This window comes from Streptopelia decaocto (assembly GCF_964273445.1).
Source record: "Streptopelia decaocto genome assembly, chromosome: 18".
Classification (NCBI taxonomy): Eukaryota; Metazoa; Chordata; class Aves; order Columbiformes; family Columbidae; genus Streptopelia; species Streptopelia decaocto.
In genome coordinates this window covers 11217907-11238346 of record NC_138673.1, presented here as the reverse complement: position 1 = coordinate 11238346, position 20440 = coordinate 11217907, and the positions used below count along the sequence as shown (strand labels likewise).

At 43.3% G+C, this 20440-nt stretch overlaps 1 protein-coding gene across 2 annotated transcripts; it reads right to left on the bottom strand.

Moving 5' to 3' along the window:
* Positions 1-13: 13 nt before the first annotated feature.
* On the bottom strand, positions 14-18176 carry SMTNL2 (smoothelin like 2). Of its 2 annotated transcripts, none has more exons than XM_082068267.1 (9): positions 17553-18176; positions 11217-11304; positions 9939-10178; positions 9200-9253; positions 7580-7655; positions 6043-6213; positions 5354-5471; positions 3847-3998; positions 14-1564 (listed from the first exon to the last, which is right to left on the bottom strand). In XM_082068267.1, exons 1-9 carry the CDS (start codon positions 18093-18095, stop codon positions 1438-1440), a joined length of 1569 nt encoding a protein of 522 aa, XP_081924393.1. In that variant the 5' UTR covers positions 18096-18176; the 3' UTR covers positions 14-1437. The 2 variants fall into 2 exon arrangements, with proteins under 2 accessions (XP_081924393.1, XP_081924394.1); XM_082068268.1 differs by having other exon boundaries at positions 17835-18173.
* Positions 18177-20440: the final 2264 nt, after the last annotated feature.

The window sequence follows — 20440 nt, the reverse complement described above, 5'->3', positions numbered from 1 at the left end:
GAAGCAGTAAATATGAAGAGTGTTTGACATATTTTATTATAAATGGTCACCAATACAGAACCAAAGTCATCTTTATAAATATAGCTATGAAAAGCACAAATGCAGATTAAAAAACATTCTCTAGCATGAGCAGAGGGCTCACAGCTTTCAGTTTTTACTTTCTATGAGCCAGTTCTTAGGAAAGAAATAATTTTAAAAGGCTTCTTTTTTTGTTTAAAGTATGCTTTTTTAGTGGTTTTGTTTTTAAAATTGATTGCGAAAACAAAGCTCTATTGATTTACCAAAGAGAAAACCAGAAAGGGTGACACAAGACCTTTTTGTAAATCTGGAATAATCCCACTGTATTGTGGTTTTAACACTAATTTAACTGAAAATGGAAACTAGTTCAAGGCATTTCAAAAGTCCCACATTGTTCTTACTTTTTTTGGCATGCTGCCTGTCCACCTCAGAGTCACCACGAGGACTGAGCAAGCCGTAGAGACTTAGTTCCTGTCCACACTGCAGAGCTGCCCTCCCCTAGAGTCCAGGTCAAAGTGGACTACAGTCTTGCTTTTACTACAACTGCTCAGAGGATTTTGTACCTTGCTAGCTCCACCCTCTCCCATAATCCTAAATCATGCAAACATACGATCTCATACACAGGACAGCCCCAGCTGTTGCTGTTCTTCATGATCAAGAAATTAATCCACAACTGCCAGCAGTGGCTTTAGCAAGCCTCCAAGCAAATCAGTTTAGATTTGACTTTTACAGACAAACACTGTTGTGTAACATGGTAGTTACCTGTCATTGCAGCAGGTAAGAGGCTATGCTCTCTTTCTACTTTAAGAGAACAGAGCAATGCCTGTTTGATATGTGTGTGTGCATGCATGTATGCTGGAGGGGAACGTGGGTAGGGCTGGAGGAGAGGCAATATTGCCCTAGTGGTCGAGTACTCCAGGTTATTTGCTAAACTGAATTCTTCTTGTCCATCTGCTATTTCTTTTGTGCTACACTAAATGAAGCACTGGAATTGAAGGTGCTGTCTTCTGGAGTTTTACCTGCATTTTAAGAAGGAGCACCTTTGTAGCAGAGTTACCTGTCACTGCATAAAACTCTCTCCCCAGCCTAACAGAGAAAGGAGGAGCAAATTCATTTTCTGTGATCTTTAATCACAAGAATATTAAAAATCCAACCTAGTACTAGCATCAAAATGACAGCATTTGCCTTTCCCTATTTTCTTTTGCCTTTTTCAAACACATTTCTGTATTATTGCCATGCTGATGCAATCAACACTTTGGGGCACTGCCCAGCAACACCACAGTCAGCCAGCCACACAGTTGAATGTAAGAAAAGGGACAGTAAAAAGCAAGAAATAACACTGCGTTCCATTTGCAAAAAGTCCCTCTTCCCATTAGCATACTGTACTTGACCCTTCTGGCTGGAGAGATGTCGATGGTCTTATTCAAAGTGTCGTAGATGATTGTACAGAGACTGGACGTAGGTGAAGACACACATGGGATCTGGCTTGTGACCCATCACCATCATGTCATCCACTTCTATCAGACGATCACATTGAGCCATTTTCCTGTAGTAATAATAAAACACACACAGCAAAGAGTTAAATTGAAGGCCTGTAACTATTTCCAGGATTCATTTGCTGCTCTGATTTGAGCATCAATGAGGCACTTAAGATATCCCACGATTTATCAGCTACATTTCATTTTACAATTAAATGGTCAGGTTCAGGTCGGAGATTATTTTGTGACCGTGGAATACTCCTGTTCTTTCCCTCTCTTCCTCTATACCGGTATTTGATCCAAAATGCTGTAGGTTGGGGGGGTAGGGGGGAAGGTGTTTGTTGTTGTTTGTTTGTGGTTTGTGTTTTGTGGGTTTTTTTCTTCTGTTTGTTTTCTCCCACTCACATCCCTGATATCTGTAGCACGTAGCCCAATCTCACATTCCTCTGCCCAAGTCTCAGTAAGCAGGGTCATGCAAGTTTGCAAATCATGAGTTTTTCTGGCTATTATATAGGAAAATTAGATGTGCCAATGAAGGCCCATGTGGCTGTGGACTGTTCTCCACCACCCCCACATCTTTAAGATGTGAGTGACTTGGACAACACTACGTCAGACGATCAGGCTGGAGAGCAGAGACCTGACTGAGATCTGGACCAGCAGAAAGGAACATATCAGCTCAGGCCCAAGATGAAAAATCACAAGGACATGAAGCAATTTGATCAGCAGAACTCATACTGGGGTGAACAGCAATAACTGAGAGAAGAGCCTTTTCTGGCACCAGAAGAGAACCATTAGTTTAAAGACAATCACGGCTATGAAGTAGTCATTTCTGTACCTCGTATCTAATGATTCTTACTGTTGTGTGTATGTTGCTTTCTGTTCTCCACTATATGAGACAGAAAAAACACTGCAACTTTCCTTTGAGAGTGGCAGATAATTTTAACTTTAGAGATAAACCACCTAAAAGTGCCATAGAATCTCTTCCAAATCAGGAGCAACAAACTTTTTTATATATACATATATGTGTGTGTATAAAAACCTTGTAATTCCCAAATGAATTCCTTTGCTAGGGTCTGTAATAAGGGGAGCCAAAATTATGCTAAGAATTTCCAAAAATTTTCTGTGGAATGGCAAATCCAGTCCTGTAAATGATTGCTTTAATTTAAAAAACAACCAACCAACAAAACATGCTCTGAAATAACCCCGGAGCTTCAATGTGGTGGTACTGGTGTTCCAATCTGTATCAAAAGCTGCAGGAAACTTTAGCCATGTATTCCCACATCCTCTTAGTATTCTGAAAGAATGTACTAAACCCAACTGTACACCACACAGAGTGTTCTTTCTTTTGCATGAGTCAAACAAAACAGCAAGTAAGAATCACTTTGTTACTGGGTCAAAAAAGTTACTATTTCTAGCTGACAAGTTCACACTCATAATGACTTTAACAAACAAGTTATTTAATTGCCAGGTAGATTGCATCTAAAAGGATCAGGATAGTGTGACTGAGGGTATCAGCTCTGTCCATTTTACAAACATGCAATTACCAGGTTGAGATACTGAGAAAATCTCAGCCTTGATCTAATTCTACTTAGACTGAATTCAACATTCATACTTGTTCAACCAAAGCAACGTGTAGACAGAGATGAACCCTTCTGCAAAACTCTATTTCAAAAATTAATCTACTTGCTCCCTGCCATTCAGGGGTCACAGTTTTTCCAGAGAGGCTGGATGGATGTACGAACATGCCTCAAATTCAAATCAGCTATCAAACAGGTGGGATTGGCTAAGAAACTACAAGTTGTATGTATGTCCAGTTTCTGTGGACTGTCAGTAAACAATGGCTGCCTTATGTTCTATGAATTCAAATTTCTCTTTTACGATCAATAACAGCAAATTCATTGAGAATCATTCATTACTCCAAGAATAAAGTAATTAAAAAAAACCCAAACAAACAACAATAAACCACACACACATATAGGAGTTTTTTCCCTCTTTTGTCCAAGCATAACTCATGAGGCCGATGTCTCAAGTTCAGTGTGTCAGTGCTAAGGCTGGTGAGAATCACAGAAGTGAGAAAGCAGAATTCAGCTACTGCCTGAATCACTGTGAAAGACCTGAACATGGGACTCCACTGAATTACCTTGTGCCTGGTAAAACCACCTCTGATTTTAGCCTGTTGAGTCTCCTGTTTCTGCATTCTCTATGCAGAGCTGTATTACCTTTTTTTGGCACAACACATGTAAGCTAGTGAAACAGAATCTACAAGAACAATGACCAAACTCTTCACTGCTGCCCAGCTACATTAGACTCGAACTGTAAGCACTTCGCAGAGATCTAATGTGATACTCACTCAGCCATGGTGAAGGCCAGCTCAAAGTTCTGTTTGCGATTAGCTGGGTCAAGCTTATTATAATCAAAAGCTTCAGGAAAGAAAGAATGCACAAGAGCACAGAATGCCATCCCATCATTCCAGCTTGAGGAGAAGTTCTGGAGATCAATGTGCTGCCATGATGAAAAAAACATGCACGTTAATGAAACACAGAGGAACAGGGAAGAGCAGCTGCTTTTGCTCACTGCAGTTTTCTGTCCTCTCCTGCTAATCAAAGCAACAGAGCAGAGACTTTATGTTTCTCTTCCCCTTGTTGTATATCCATTACATTATTTGTATTCAGAGATACAATGGCAAGTTCAGCAATGAAAGCCTTTTGCTCGAAATGCCCAGACGCAAAGCAGAGACACAGTCAAGATCCCTGATCCAAAGTCCACTGAAAATACTGGGAAAAATCTTGTCAACCTCAGTGAGCTCTGGAGCACGCCCGATGCACCAGCTCAGTATCTGCAGAAACTAAGTACAGTGCTTATCCCTGTGAAGTATTTATAATTGAAGAACAGTTCATTTTGTGGCTGTGAATAACACTAAAGACCATGCTTACTTGCTTTGCTTTTCAGTAAGGCCCAATTCAATGCCTGTTTACACACAGATAAGTAGAAACATAGGAAGAAATACAGGAAGAATTACGTCTACTGCAAAACCTGGTTTTTAGAACAATTGCGTATTGTTACTTTCAAAGTGAAGAGAAACGTATTTGGCTTCTTGTCTCAGGTTGCTTTCCCATCACATAAAATTCAAGCCCCACCTTTTCCGGTAAGCAACTAACAGTAATTTTTGCTAGTTCTGCTTACGTATGCTACAATTTAGAGTCCAGCAACAAAAAATGCATGTTTTACAATAATATTGAAAAAAACATATTACACACACACACACAAAACACATAGCCAAAAAAGTTATTTCTGCTGGAAATTGCTTTGGCAATTACAGTTTAAGGCCAGGTAAAATTACCAAAATTTTAACCGCTGCATTCTTTTAGCTACACCGAAGTTACCTCATAAATATTAGCTCACTAACAGCCTGTGATTCAACCATTTACTACAAATTCACTTATCTAATACCAGGAGAGAGTACTTTGGTCTGCTGTGTGACAAAAGGGCCATAGTCTCCGTATACTAGCGAAATGTTACTCAGATCTTGCCACATATAATGCAAATGCAAAAATTACGGTCTGCAACTAAGAAAACAAATGTGAGTGTATACTGGTCTATATTCATAAGCATAAACATGTAGGCTTTCACACAAACAGTAATGCATTGCTTTGACAGACACACAGACTCTCACTCATGCAATCACTGACTGTCTTGAGTTGCTGCCCATGCAAACCGTGTTTGTGTTACCCGCACAAAACTGGACCTTGCAGAAGTTAATGCATTTTCTAGCACGTTTTACATTCATTTTTTTGAGTAGGCTTTTTTTGAAAATTCTTCTGAAAAAGACAGAGGTGAAAGTGCTAGCATGTCTTCACCTTGTATCCTATGGTTTTTGAGCGACACCAGTCTAACAGAATTTGTTTAATGCTGCTAGCGCTGGCAACTCCAAAACTCTGTGATCTCTTCAGCTTAGCTCTGGATTCTCCTTTTCCTCTGGAAAATTAACAGAGACCAAATTAAATTGCATTCTAGAAAAACTTAAACCTACTTGTCAGCAACATCTATGCATCCTTGCCCAGGTCAGCCCCTTCTGTCCAGGTGATATTTGACAAACACATTGCTGAAACCTCGACTTGTTAGTCCGGCAAGAAAAACTCCTTTTCATTTCACTAAAGCCAGGATTCCAAGACCTCTTCTCTTTAAATCATGCCCTTCATCATGGTGCATAAACAACAGTTCGTGCTTTTGTTCCTTAATGAATGGCAACAGAAAGTCACTATATTCCCAGTCTCTTATAATGGTAGAGAAGGTAGTTTTCACAGCACTCCTGAAAAAAGGCAGCTGCTTCTTAGCTGAACAACTCCAAAGCCAGAGGAATCTGTAGCTGTGAATAACCAGGGCTCAGTCTGTGAAGTCAGCGAAGTTATATGTGACCTCATATTGTCCCTTAGCTCAAAACCCTACATTGAGAGTGTCCTCCCACCCAGCTGTCCTCATCTGGTAATAATTGACAAATTAGTTTCCCATTAACAAACCCATTCTGGAAACAAGGGGTGTGACATACTTTCCACCATCGTGTTCAAGTTTCTCGAAAAGTGCTTTCCTGGCCTGTGTTCCTGTAGTCCGTGGGAGCGTCTGAGACCGCACCAGTTCTCGCCTCCTTTCAACCTGGCGACGTGCAGTGGGGGGAGAGGAGCGAGAGCTGGGGGTCACATCACGGCAACTGTCAGCGGCACTAGAGAAACGTTAACAGGAAAAGTATGTGGTTAAACAAAAAGTAACTCTCTCCAGTGCTGGGAGTCAGCATAAAGGTCCAGCTGTTGCCTAGTGTAGACCTCTCAAAACAGCTGTTTTGAGAGTACCTGATTCAATCAAAAGCAACTTAAGTAAAAGTCAAAGTTCCATTGACAGAAAACAGCACGTAACTAGAGAAGAGTCTACGGTACTTCTACAGATGAGACACAGCTGGACAAGTCACAAATGCTTTGTAGCACAATTAAATACCTTTAAGAAAAAAGAAAAGGAAAAAAAAGTTATGGCCACATAGGAGCACTAAATCCCTTTAATTTCCAACTTCAGAGCTCCTGGAGGGTAAGTCACGTTTGAAAAATGGTACTTGAAGAGTAATTCAGGAAGTAGTTTTGAAACTTTTACTTGCAGTACACAGAATCCTGAGCTCATGTCAGTGTTGCTTCACTGACCATAAGCTGGTAATTTGATTGAGAAATACAGGATTATATTCTGATTTGTGTTCATTTGAGCCATAAGCCACTTCATCATCACTAATGAAGTAAGCCACACATTGCATTTGAAAATATTTCCCATGACAGAGATGGGGAAACTGAGGCAAAGGGCTATGATACAGGTGCCACACATTCATTTCTGGTACAGATGGAGGTCAGATCTGACAGCAAGTTCTCTAGGGTGCTCAGTGTATCATAGTTCCAAAATCAGCACTTTGATATTTGAGTTCTCTCAGAAGAAATGTAAAGCCCAATTTGGGATAATTTTCAAGGCAGATGCAAGCCACATTTAAGAGATTTAAAGTGGCTGCCCTCCACTTTTTCTTGATGGATATTTTGCATGCTGAGGATGCCTTGATATGCCAGTAGTAATTGTGATACCATGTAATCCTATACTAAGCAACTGCAACTCCGAGTTAATCAAGAAAGTGTAGTAGTCCTCAGCAAGGCATTTATTTACAAACTCAACTCTACGCTAGCCAAACTAAGGATATTCGACAGCAGCCATATATTGGTTTCCAAAAATAAGCCCAAAGTACAAATATCAACACAGCTAAGTATTTTTAAAAGTGTTTTCAAAGGGCCTGACAATGTGCTCCTCCTAACAAAAACCCACTGCTGGCACTGAGAGTTTTCCTAACACTGTAAAAATGCTGAAATCTACAATTAGATCCACTTCAAACTGCTCTACAAACTGTTTTTGTCCCTTTCCAACTCTCTTCCACTTAGCCCTCATGAAAGCTCACAACCTTTAATGGGCTTAAAATACAGCACATGTTCTCCAAGCCAGCAGAACACCTGTCCCTTGAGACTATATTGACCACAATGGCCTAACAAAATATCAAGAAAAATGCATACCTTTCGCCAGTTTTGGTTCCACTACTTGTCCCATAGCTCACAGTTGAGACAGACTTAGCAACAGAAGTAGTATTCTCTGTATAAAGGCAAGAAAAACAAGATGCATCAGGGCGGAAATTCATTTTATCTCTTTTCCTCATATGTCTTTAAACCATTTCCTGATAGATAGCCATGCGCCGATTTTTACTCACCACAGTGAAAAGCTGCAGGCCTCTGCCTAACTTCCAGTGTGAGCTAACAAGCTGGGGAGGGATTTTCCCTAATGGTGCAATTCCTCTGCAAAATTGCTGCACTGCAGCGAGGATGGTGTAAATATACCAGAAACGGCTGTGGGAGGACGCCTGTGCAAAAGTGCACTGAGAAGGCTGGATCACTTCAGGGCCGTCTTGTCGACCTCAGAGGAGGGCGCACCGCCAGTGACATTTCAGTCAAAGGAAGAAATGGTGCTACAGCTCAGCCTCTAACAGTCATTCTGACAGCCATAAGGAGTCCTGGGAAGTCTGCCATGATTGAGAGCATAATTTAAATTACCTAATTTCTACCAGGAAACATTTTAGTTTTTAAGCCACCTTTGAAGTCTGTTCTGCTTTAAAACCACCTTTGCATCGTCCTAGCCCCACATCTGAGGTTCTACCTTTTGTACTTTGCCTTTTAGAGCCCAGCTCTAGACTCCAGCTATGCTCTGTAAATGCAGAACAATTGAGTGGATTGCCCAGTTTTAACACAGTAAAGCCAACAATTGTTGCATAATCCAGCAACTGATTTATTGAAGGCTCCTTCTACACATACAAAGAAGAAAGACTAGCACCTTAGAAGCAATCCAACCTGATCACTGTTCAAATCACTCTCTGAAAATGCTGAACTCTCCCCACTGCTTATAGAAAGGATCCAGATCAACTACACTTCTCACGTAAAACACTGGTAAATACCACCAAACAGATGTGACAAAATTGGGACCAAACAATTGTCAGATATTTGTGCAAATCTCAGAGGTTTTAAGATGAAGAAGAGTACGATCCCTATTATAGATGAGCTACATCTTTCCTATACTGACACTTGAGACCAGTGTAAAATGCCAGTACACTCTGTAGACAGTAACAGCTGGGTGAAATCAATCAGACGTACTTTTGGATGGAACTGTTTTTACTGAAATTAAAAATCCTCAAGGCATTTTGTCCTTTAACACATTCATATACGAAGGAAATTACCTACTGCTATTTTGCTCAAAGCAATTTGCTTCAATATCCATAGGGTGGGCCCATGACTTCCCATCTGCTATTACCTACCAGCTGAAATCTTCACTGTTCAAACTGTCTGTTCTGCCACACTTTTCTGGCACCTTTTGTTTCCACTGCACAGATTGACTAACAGTATACATGTACACCACCGTGCAGGTAAAGATCCATACCCCTCACTTTGAACTGACTGAGAATCTGATACAGCAGAACAAGTTTCCATGGTACCTGGGAAACTGAACCGGCACGCAGTCTTGTTAGCAATTTTAATATTACCATACACCTACCGACTAATTGGAACTACATGCTCTAATCTGAATCCCCCAGATGTGGATCATCACTCTCAATTTGTATTGCATAAGGTCATACTGATGGGAACACTCACCTCCAGTGGCAGATGACTCCATTGTTCTCACCATACTTGAGTTCCAGGCCCTGGCTGAAAAAGCAGAAAAGACAAAAAAGGCAGGCGTTGCTACACGGTTAGCTTTAATAAAGATAAAAGTTGAAAGAATAATCCACAAATAATCCCCGTCTCTTGCTGGCAATTCCATCTGGTCTCTCTCTGTAATTTCTGACCCATATATATAGTCTGATGTGTAAGTGAATGACTTCAATATGAATGAGATTTCTTCCTTTTTGCCTTTAGATTTAACTCAACTTAGATATAAATAAGATTCTGCAATCACTCTTACTTGAGTATATGTGTCAGTCTGCTGTCAGTCATTCCTCCCTCCAAATTAACGTTGAACCTGTTAGCCAAATGTCTGCTTAACTTCTCAAGAGGCCTCAGGTCTCAAAACAGTAAAAGCTCCTCCAAATTTCACTAAAATAGCTGGCCACATTGAAGAGATACTATTCAGTAACTGTGCTAGAAGATAAGCTATACTATGAACTCAGCTATATTAAGCAGCAAAAATTCTCAGCAGCTGTGACATTATAGCCCAAAGCTCCTACTAGGACCCATGATATTCTAAATCAGTGTCCCACCATGGGATATGTAGACAGAGAAGTGAGGTTTCATAATCACCACTAGGTCACAGGACAATTCCCAGAGCACTAGTTTCTTGAAGTTAAGACATGGGACGCAGCTTCGGCAAACAAATTATTTCTGTCTCTCTTACCTGACTGGTCAGAAGTTTTCACTGCCAGCGCAGTTTTGCTCTTGCTCTGTCCCAGCAGGCCAGCAGACGCATTCGTTGTTCCTGCTGAACAGACAGCCTCTCCTGAGAACTTCTCTGAAACCCTGGTTACTGCAGTAACAGGAAGGTGGGGCATCTGCAAGGTGACTGCAGGGGCATGGGCTTCAGGCAAAGAGTCTGACCTTTGAAAAGAGGTCAGTTTGTGGCAGAATTTTGCCTGACCTAGTGAATAAAAAGAAAAGGAGAGAAGATTATTTGCAGATTTATAACAGAGTTACAAACCAATTTCTATGCAACAACTTCACAAGTCATTGGAAATATTCCCCCAGTTCTTTCTGTGGGCCATTATACCATTTACAGCACACTGCAGAAACAACCCTAGTGTAGCTGATCCTTGCAGCGATCTCAGCAAGAACAAATTATCCGGGGAGACCTTATTGTGGCCTTTCTGTACTTAAAAGAAGCCGGTGGGAAAGATGGGGGCAGACTTTTTAGCAGGGCCTGTTATGATAGGACACGGGGGTGATGGTTTTACACTAAAGAAGGGGAGATCCAGGATAGACACGAGGAAGGAATTGTTGCCCCTGAGGGTGGTGAGAGCCTGGCCCAGGTTGGCCAGAGAGGTGGTGGATGAACCATCCCTGGAGACACCCCAGGCCAGGCTGGACGGGGCTCTGAGCGACGTGAGCTGGGTGAAGATGTCCCTGCTCACGGCAGGGGGGTGGAAAGGTCCCTTCCAAACTAAACCACTCTATGACTCCATGATTAATCCACCAGCATCAGCAGCTCGTAAGCTCCTCCGCTTGCTCTGTGCAGCCCCCATGCCCAATTTCCTGCGATGGGTCAGGAGTCAGCATTCTTGCGCTTTTCATGGTTTTATGAAATGCTGTGTGCCTTGGGGTTTTCAAGAAAATCGAGACATTACGTCCATCCTCCACTGAATGACGATGGAAGTGGACAAGTAATTTGCAAAATGTTTTTGGATGCGAGGCTACAGTGACACCCAGAATAGCAGGCCTTATAATCACTAGTGCCTCCAGATAATGTGACAGTCGTAGTCTCTCATTTATGGATGCTTAACAATAAAGTTAAGGTTTAAAAGCTGAACTCCTGATTAGGAAATAAAGTTAAATGGTATCAGTGACACAGTACGATACCCATAGCAGATTCTAATGCTTCCAACATGTAAGAGTTGCTCTGTGACTGCCAGGATCAGGTATTTTACAAGTAATGCTAGTTCATTTCATTCCTTGTTCATACCTGATGAACACTGATGCCCATTTTCAACAATGGAAGAACTAAAAACTCTTCTATACTCAGGTTTGTGGTGGCCATCCAGCTCTACACTCTGTCAGAACAGACAACAGAAATGACAGCTAAATTTCAAACAGAAGCAAAAGTTAGAGGAATATCCAGAGATACCTGCCAAGAACATGTCTTCCTTGTGCTAGTGAGCCCTAGGAGGGGTCTTCCACTTTGGTTAGATAAAGGTACCACCATCCACTGTGAAGGTGATAAACAGAAGACTTTGCACAATAGTAGAGAGACTGGTTGAGATTGCATAAAGTGCTAAATGCTCTGCAGGTTTTTCTTCTGTTTGCTACAGAAGAAAGGACACTCTGATAATGTATCGTAAAAGCATTACATAAAGTAAGGATGATCCTAAGCACTTTACAGCTGCATTATAATCTGCAACATCTGCAAGGACAGTATTTTCTGGAAAAAGCAAAATTTTTTCTCATTATGTTTGCCAATATAATTCCAGAATCATCAGCCAATATTTTTTTCCAGAGTTTGTTGTTGTTGTTGTTGTTGTTTTGGTGGGGTGGGGGCTGTGTGAAAAATCACAAGAAACTACATTAATTTTGGCTGCAGGAACTAAAGAAGAAACTGCGTCACGGACACACAACTACTTCAGTTTAAAAATGCAGCTTCCAAGAGCCAGCATATACAAACAGCAGACTGGAATTTCCCACACAAAGTCCATTAAAAAAGTTGTTATTCTAGACAGATATGTAACTACCAGATTGTCCAAAAATGTGCCATTATAAACATAATCCAGAATTCTTATAAACTCAATCCAAACAAGTTTTTTTTTCTTTTTTACAGACAGACAGACTGAAGACAGATACTGAAGAAGATCTTATGCTACAGGTAAGTATAAAAACAACAGAACATAACAGAAAAGAGGCAGGGTGTATACAAGTAGTAACTTAATTTGTCTCTGCTCTTCATACACACAAAATACAGAGCGAACTGGTGGTTTAATTTTACTTATTTATCCCATAGCATCATCACAAATTATATTTTTTCACCCTATAAATAAATTATTCTAATATCTCATGTAAAATACAGAAACCATACAATCAATTTAAGATAAACCAACAAAAATAGTTTATTGGAACTTGTCTGTGGTTTACCATGCATCTGTCTACAGTCATCCAAGCTTAACACCAGACAATGTTAACAGACCCTGGAGATTCTTTAAAAGCATTTAATCTTGTTAGATGATGGAGAGTGCACGCACTGTTTTAATATCCATTACTTGAGATACTAGAACCTTCGTCCCCTCAAGTACAAATACCAGTCAGCTCCTGGGAACTGTGATCTGAGATCTTGCTAAGAATTTTTTAACTAGTATTAGATTACAGTAAGGCAGCCTAAACACAATTTTGTCAGAGAGTGTGCAGTTGTGGGCTTAGATTTTGATCCTCCTAGAAATTTAAGTGTCAACCTCCAGCTGATTTGAACAGAACACAGGTGTACGCAGCAGAATCTGAGTTACGAGCTTACACAACTAAAGTTGAGGAAAATCCTTCTCTTGACTTTAAGGCTGGGCCCCACATCCTCAGATCACAATTGGTATCCAGGCTTTTAAAGACTAGAGCATAATTTGGAGAAACCATTCAAGTGTGGTAAAACCTCAATGACTTGACTTCAAAATGAGGACCTACTGCCTTGTATATACAAATATATATTACAATAAAACACAGAAAGGAATGGCAACAAGACACTGAGATACTGTGAATGCTCTTCAAAGTTCAGCTTGGATGCTGCATTTTATTATATTAGGTTGCATACTACTGTTTAACTTCGGCTCAGATTCTCGTGTCAATTATTTTCTACACTACGTATGGAAAAGAGATGGGATCACCTGGATATGATTTTCATACAACACAATACAAAGTTCAGAAGAGGACTGGAGACTTCCCAAAAATGTGGAAGATGTACTCTCGGAAGACTTTTAAAGGTTTCTCAGCCAGGAGCTTTCATTTAATTCTCTTGTCTAATTTCTAAGTCAGTGACCTTCCTGGTGTCATATGCGCACTTAGGTGCTCTGCTAGACAAGAGCCCAGAAGGTACATGATGAGCCGAAACATTCCTTAGTCTGTTTACCACTAAAACGCATAAGAGAGGATGCTTAAAACAAAACAAAGCGCGCACACACACAAAAAGCAGACAAAAAAACCCCAACAGCCACAAATCAGAACACTCGCAACAACCACCAGCACCACTCAACCAACCACACGCTCCCGCGTGCTTTAGCACAAAGTTGCTTACAGCACCGTCAGCCAGACCGACGGATTCCCACTGACACCCAATAAAGGCTCAGGTTTACCCAGCACAGCGGGGAATTAGAATGTCCATTCCACAAACAGGTTACGTTAGCCTGCTTTAAGATAACACTGCAAGTTCCACAAATCAAATCCGTAATGAAGGTCAGTGTATCAACCCAAATGAGAAGAACTTCTGTTTAATTTTATTTTCTGTCTCTCTTTCTTATTTGAAAAGAAAGGAGAATAAACTAGATTGGGGAAGTTGGAATGTTCAGAACTTCTCACCCTTTCCCAGCACTTAAACCTTTCTCACAAGCAAAAGCACTACAATTCAGCTATCTAGGATCCACTCATTGTTGTGGGATCTCTCCCATTTAGAGGCTTCATTACTGACAGGTCTTCAGAAGACCTCACATCAACAAGGTACACTCTTTCAACAGTTACTCAGCTTAGGCCCAAAAGGAGTGATCGAGTTCTTTTGCAAAACTAGTCTGCAAACTTTTTTCACAATGCATCACCAGAACAACTTCTTTAAAACAGCATTTGTCTCTCCCGATAATTAAAAATGTTTTTCATTTTTATACCATCTGCTATTCCCACAGAGAATGCTTCCATATGCACATAGTCTGACTTACTGCCGCTAAAATAGATCTGTGTCATTGTATCCAGGTCTTTTGACCTGTGAAAATAAAATTATTTTGAAACTTTTTTATCTGTCAAGAAGGTACTAGGCTTAGTTATCACTAGCTGCCAGGATTAACTTGAGAAAAGTACACCAAATATTAATCGTACAAACCATGCAGAATCAGGGGTTCTGAACTTTTATTGCTGTATTTAGTGTATTTGAGACCCTAGTCAACAATGACCATTTCCAGAACTGAAATGGAAAGCACAGCTAATGCAGCTCACTAGAATGTACTCATGGCATATAGTTAGAACTGTTTAGCCTTTTGTGTCAACCATTACGATCTGAACACGTCAAATACCTGTGCAGACTGTAAACATGAATCTACTTTATATGCTGGGGAGTGGGGGTGAGCAAAACAGTCAAATGAGATGGTCATTGCAAAGATCATGTAGTATCCTGAACACTGAACTGGTTTCCTAATGAAGTGACAGGTGCTGCATTAATTTATGCAAATCTGATTACCACATTTTGGCTAACGCTAACAGCGCTGGGGAAGAACCTGATACCAGGCTGGAGGAGGGGAAGGCCAATGTGCTAACAGAATGCCGGGAGGATCTGGGATCAGATTCTACTGTGCACTTAGTAGCGTCAGGCTAAAGTACTTTAAAATCCACTTTGTTTGGAGATGCCCAGCTCCTGACAAACCCGTGTGTGCAACAGTACTTCCCGTGTCAATGCTGGCCACATAGATTGTAAACAGCAGGACAGGTACCTACACCTGTGCTTAATGATGAGAAGTACCCCTTTGTACAACTTGTGTGACAACAACAACATGACGAGGAACTGGTGAAGCTGGAGAAAAGAGAGTTAACGCTAATGTTTTGCGTGTCTTAGGCTTGCTCTTAGAACTAACCTCTCTCTAGCTCAGAAGTTTCTGGGTAATGTAGGGTGATAATACTTCCCACAGCTGTATGGCTAATGGAATTCCTCCTCCACTGCAAAGAAGTTAGACCTTGCAGATCCATAACTGGAAGTTGCTATACAACAGGCAAATATCGTAACCCAGAAGTGAAAATTCCATACATTCAGAAAAAGTAAGCACCGGGTCATGAGATTATAAAGAAAAGAAGCACAATTTTAACTTCCTTTCTGAGCCTCTAAGGTGCTCATCTGTCTTCAAGCTTTTGCCTACAACAAGGTCAAACTATAGAAGAATGACAGACAAATGAGATTCCTCTCTCGCAAATGAGATACAATAGTCATCCAAAGTCTTTCATAAAAGCACCAATTATCAAGAGGGTCACGATAAAAATCACTGGATTTAGAAATGCTGTTTATCTGCAAGAGGAACTTCCCTCTCTTGTTACTCATGCTGGATGAAATAGATGCTTCACTTTGGTGAACAGCAACACCACCACAGTCTTACGCAATGCAAGACTTGACACTGTTCCTCGCATATGAAGAGATCACTGATACATCAAAAATGGGGAATGATGAAACGCGTGAAGAAATCCAAACAAGGCTGCTAGACATCAGCAAGAACGGCACCACATTTACCCCTTAATTCTCCTACTAGTAACCCATTGCCTGTCAGATAACACAAGTATTCTTTATCCGTAACCAACCCTGCAGCTTCAAGAAACCTTGAATGCCCTGAGCATATTAGGAAAGCTTTTGCACATGGAATAATCACTGAAGAAAAATAGAAGCAGTACTTTTCACAGAATCTGCGGGAACACTTTTTTCATTACAGAGAATCCGGGTGACCAGCACATTAACGAATGCTTGTTCTATAGCCATTTGAGCACAGCTACATCTGAGCCTTACCCACAAAATCATGTTTTCACTGCATGCATTTGCTGTGTGTAGCTCTAGCTGCATCTCCCATGGTTCTCAGTACTGAAATTCCTTCTCGATCAGCCATGCTAATTCAGAAAGTTGTCCAGCCTTCCAGGGAAAACTGAGGGAGGGCACTGAAGAACTATCAGTACTTAAGTGATCTTCCCTGAACCCTCAAAGCAAAGCGGGAAGGTACCGATCCAAACAAAAGCTCATTTTGTGTTTTAATGCAGACTGATACTTAAAGTTGGATATTGCCATAACCTCTATGCAAGACTTCACAGAGTGTGAAGTACACGCTTCAATGTAAGGCAGTGGTGATGGAGCAGGCAACATTGTGTGAGGGACCCCACAACCCCATCCATTCCGTGTCACTCAGCTCACTCCTGTTCCTTGCAATACGAACATGTGTGGATGGCTCCATGGAACAAAAAGGAACGGTTCTAAAAGTCACATGTACGCTGCTTACCCTTGTCATGTGGGGGAAAAGGCAGCAGTTGCCACGACTATGCTGGAACAATGCATCCAGCAGCAGCTCTACCTTTGGACTCATCCTGGCTGTGGCAAGCCCTATGCCCCCATTCTTCTGTCAATAGGAATAAAAAGGGCTGGAATGCAATACAGACTCTCTGTTCACTCCTCGTGATTTAGCCTTGAGTGAATTTCATTTCCAAGCTTTTATTTTCCATCCCCAAAGCCTGGATAGACCACAGACCATCTTTCCATGCTCCAACAGCCTTAAAGACCCCCAAAGACATGGCTTAGTCAACATTACCCAAAATAGGCTGTCAGCTGTGAAAGCCAAGTCTCTAGTATCACATAGTTTTATGGGACTGAATCATAGTGTACTGTCTGGCTGACACCTCCTGGCGTCAAAGATTGTACAGAGCTCTCAGCTCTTTCCATAGTCGGACACATAAAAAGAAGTATTACACAAAACATCTCAGTGCCAGATGAGCTTCCCACTAACTGAGGTTTCCATGCACCGAGCTACAAGGCTCCACTATGTTGCACAAAGAGTTTTATCACCAAGAGGAATGTGTGTGCTTGTCCTAGTACAGGTCATGCAGAACACCACAGCTCGTGTAAGGCCCACGTCTCAGCAAAGAGCTGCAACAGTGTGGGACAGTGGTTGCACAGCAAAACTCTCACTGCAGGATGCTAAGTCACTATCTTAGGAAAACATGCTACTGCCTGCTATACGCTGAGCTGTTCTCCTTTGTAAGCCTGCCAGCTGGCAAACTGCATTGCTGGCACACAGATTCCCTGAATCGAGTCCAGAAAGGATACACAGATATTCACATATGTACGTATATTGATAGCTGAGGCTGCCTCAGCTTCTCTTCTTACTTCTAACAATACTGAACTGACATGTTGCCACTACTCTAACCAATATCGCAGTTTGACCAAGCAATGCCATAAACAGGAACCCCAAACCCCACTTGACCCTGCACTGCAAAAGTGGAGCCCCGTGCCGCTAAACGTTCCCCGTGCCAGTGCAGATCCTGGCAACACCCGTGAAGCATCTGCTCATGCACTCTCTTGGCCCTCCCTCCCACCGCCAGCACTTACTTGGCTCCGACCGGTGACCGCTAGCTTGGCCTGGCTAGAGAACCTGCCGCCGGCCGAGCCCTGCCCCGGAGAACCGGGCCCCGCGGCGCTCCCTGCCTCCTCCTCCGCCCACTCCTGCGGCAGCCCCGCCGACCGGCCGAGGGCCTCCACCTGCCGGCTCAGGCGCTCCAGCTGCGCCCGCAGGCGCCGGTTCTCCTGCTGCAGCTCGGAGACGGTGTGTGCCAGGGGGCTGGCGAGGCGCAGCACCTCCTCCACCTGCCGGCCCACCCCTTGCTTGAACACCTGTATGTCCGCCTGGATCTCCCGGACGGCGCCGCGCAGCGTGTCCTCGTAGCGCCCCAGGGCCTCGCAGACGGCCTGCGCCTCCCGGCTGTTCGGATCCGCGGTCTCGCTGGCCATGGCGCCGGCGGGCCCGGGAGCCGCTCCCGGCAGGCGTCCAGCCGCCTCCCCTCCCGCCGCTGCCTCTCCCCTCGGAGGGCGCGCTCTGCTCGCGGCGGCCCCAAGCCCTGCCCCCGCGACGGCCGGCCCCCGGCCCGCTCCCATGCTGCCAAGGTGCAGGCCCCTAGGGCCCGCGCCGGGGGGGGAGCCGCGGCTGCGCGGTCTGCGGCGCTCAGGGCGCGCTCGTCAACCGGGAGATGTAATTTCAGGAGGCAGCGGTGGGACAGGGAGAAGGGGCGGGCTCGTGCGCGACTGCCGCGGGCTGTGAAGGCCCGAGGGGGCTGGGCGAACGGGACGGCCCGAAGCGGCAGCGGCGCCGGTGTGGAGGGAGAGGACGGCGCGGGAGGCGGGGGTCGGGGCGGAACGGCACGGAGGCAGAGAGAGGAGGGTGTTATCTCGTCTTTCCCGGGTTGCTCGGAGATGATGCCAACGTAAGCACAGCTTATCTCTTCCGGGGGAGCACTGAGGAGGGGGAGAGAACTGCCTCTGGGACAAGCGAGACAGAAATGCACAAACGTGCTGAGCGCTCATACGACCCTTCACGCACACGAACTTGTATACACACCCACCATACTCACCCTCGCGAGTTTCCCCCCCCGTGGGCTGCAATTCGTTGGGCAATACTAAGCTGCCAAATCATCCAGCAGATCCGATGTGTGTGCATGTGGGCGCGAGATCCACGTTTCTGTCAAACTAGACAGAGCCACTATAGGGAACGCTCTTTGGTTTACTCTGTATCGCCTGCTGCAGCACAAAACAATAACTCAGGTATAAAGCCTCTCAGGAAATCTGGAAGTATTCTAAGCCACTTTACACCAGACTGAGCCTATATATATCTAGCCTTTTTATCAGGTAGCTACAATTCTTTTTGGTACCATACAACATTTACCATGTTACTCACTCATTGCCTTTCTCTCAGGAACGCTGCATTCACATGCAAAACTCACTCGCATTTACGAGCATGCCTACAAAATATTCCTCCCCCCATGGTAAAGATTTCAATTTTTAGAATATTTTTAAATTACTAAGGAAAGCTTGTGCTTTTTCATATAATATTAATCTAGTTGAAAGTTCAGTCTTCTGAGAACAGATGTTTTGGAAGAAAATTTTCAACCCACTTTCAGCAGGGTCTAGCAGAGCCAAGAAAAACAAATTCTTTTGTTGTTTGCAGACTCAGCAACCATAGAATAATCATAAAAACCTAGTACTTATTTGAAAACAGCTGAAGATACCAATCACTTTGTGTGGGCTACTAGCCACGAGCCATCAGTTGTTTAACATAACTGACAGGCAACTTTTCTGTGTCATCCTTGCTTGGCACCAGGCATTATCGTAACACTGAAATGATGACGGCAGAAAGGAACAGAGCGCACGCACAAGGCATGTGCCGGCAGACATACATGCAATCGCATATATCCGCAGGCAGCAAAAGGAGCAGCCATTTCCCAATTTGTGCAAGGTCTTTCACCTCCTCTGGCCCTGCTCACCCACAAGAAGGACTAACAGTCTCTGTTACACTTGAGGGTGCCAAGCTGTGTAAAGGGTAACATTTAAGAGGCAGCAGTTGCTGCCATGGCTGCAAACTTTGTTTTCTCAATACGCATCTCAGGTAACACTGAGGCCTGGCCATCCTCTCCTCAGCAAATTGCTATCCGATCGTGTGTCTGACAGTTCCACGGGCAGTTCCAATTCTTTCCAGATCAGAGTTCTAGCTTTTCACGGCAGAAGGCAACCTAATACTCTGGCCCAGCTCCAGCTGGCACAGGACTGCCAACTGAGAGGAAGGCCTCAGCGATGGGACATTTTTTGTCAGCAGCTGTCTCAAAGCGCTCTGTTACAGAAGAAGCGGAAAAAATCTCCAGTCACTTCACCAGTGCCAGGTCCTTAATCACATCTCCTCCTCAGCACCTGCTTCATCATGCACAGCATCTTACAATGTGACTTATTATTAGCCATTACTTTCCACAGCACTCAGCTTACACAGTCTGTGCTTACAACACAGAGCTGACACCACTGGAAATTCCAAGACCAGGGCACAAGTGGACAAAAGGGAGAAGGAGCTGTGAGTCTTACAGGGCTCTGGTCTGCTGCGAGAGCCACCCAGGCCAAGGGTCTCACAAGCAAATTGCTGGGAGGGAGGATAAAAACTTGCTAATGTAGTAACTGACCTTTGGATTTGGCATTTGAAAGGAACAGGGTTGCCCAACACTACAGGAAGGAGACAGCTCCATGGCTGACACCCTGTCTGGCTGGGACACTGCTGCATGCACCCATGGTTGGGGAGCTCCCCCTGGGGACTTACCAAAAGACATATAAAACTCCAGCTAAAATGGCTAGTGCTTAGTTCCCAAATCAGCTAATTGTAGTCTGGTTTTATTTCCATTCTAAAAAACACCTTTGCCAAGTATCTGGAGAGCTTCAGGAATGTAAAAAGACCAGTAGCATGCTGT

Excerpts from the sequence above, each read along its gene's own strand:
- SMTNL2 (XM_082068267.1), bottom strand. The coding sequence starts at position 18,095 with ATGGGAGCGGGCCGGGGGCCGGCCGTCGCGGGGGCAGGGCTTGGGGCC. Across the intron at positions 9,254-9,938 it reads GAAAACTTCTGACCAGTCAG|CCAGGGCCTGGAACTCAAGT; the intron begins GTAAGAGAGACA and ends CTGCTTTTTCAG. Across the intron at positions 3,999-5,353 it reads CAAAAACCATAGGATACAAG|CACATTGATCTCCAGAACTT; the intron begins GTGAAGACATGC and ends TCATCATGGCAG.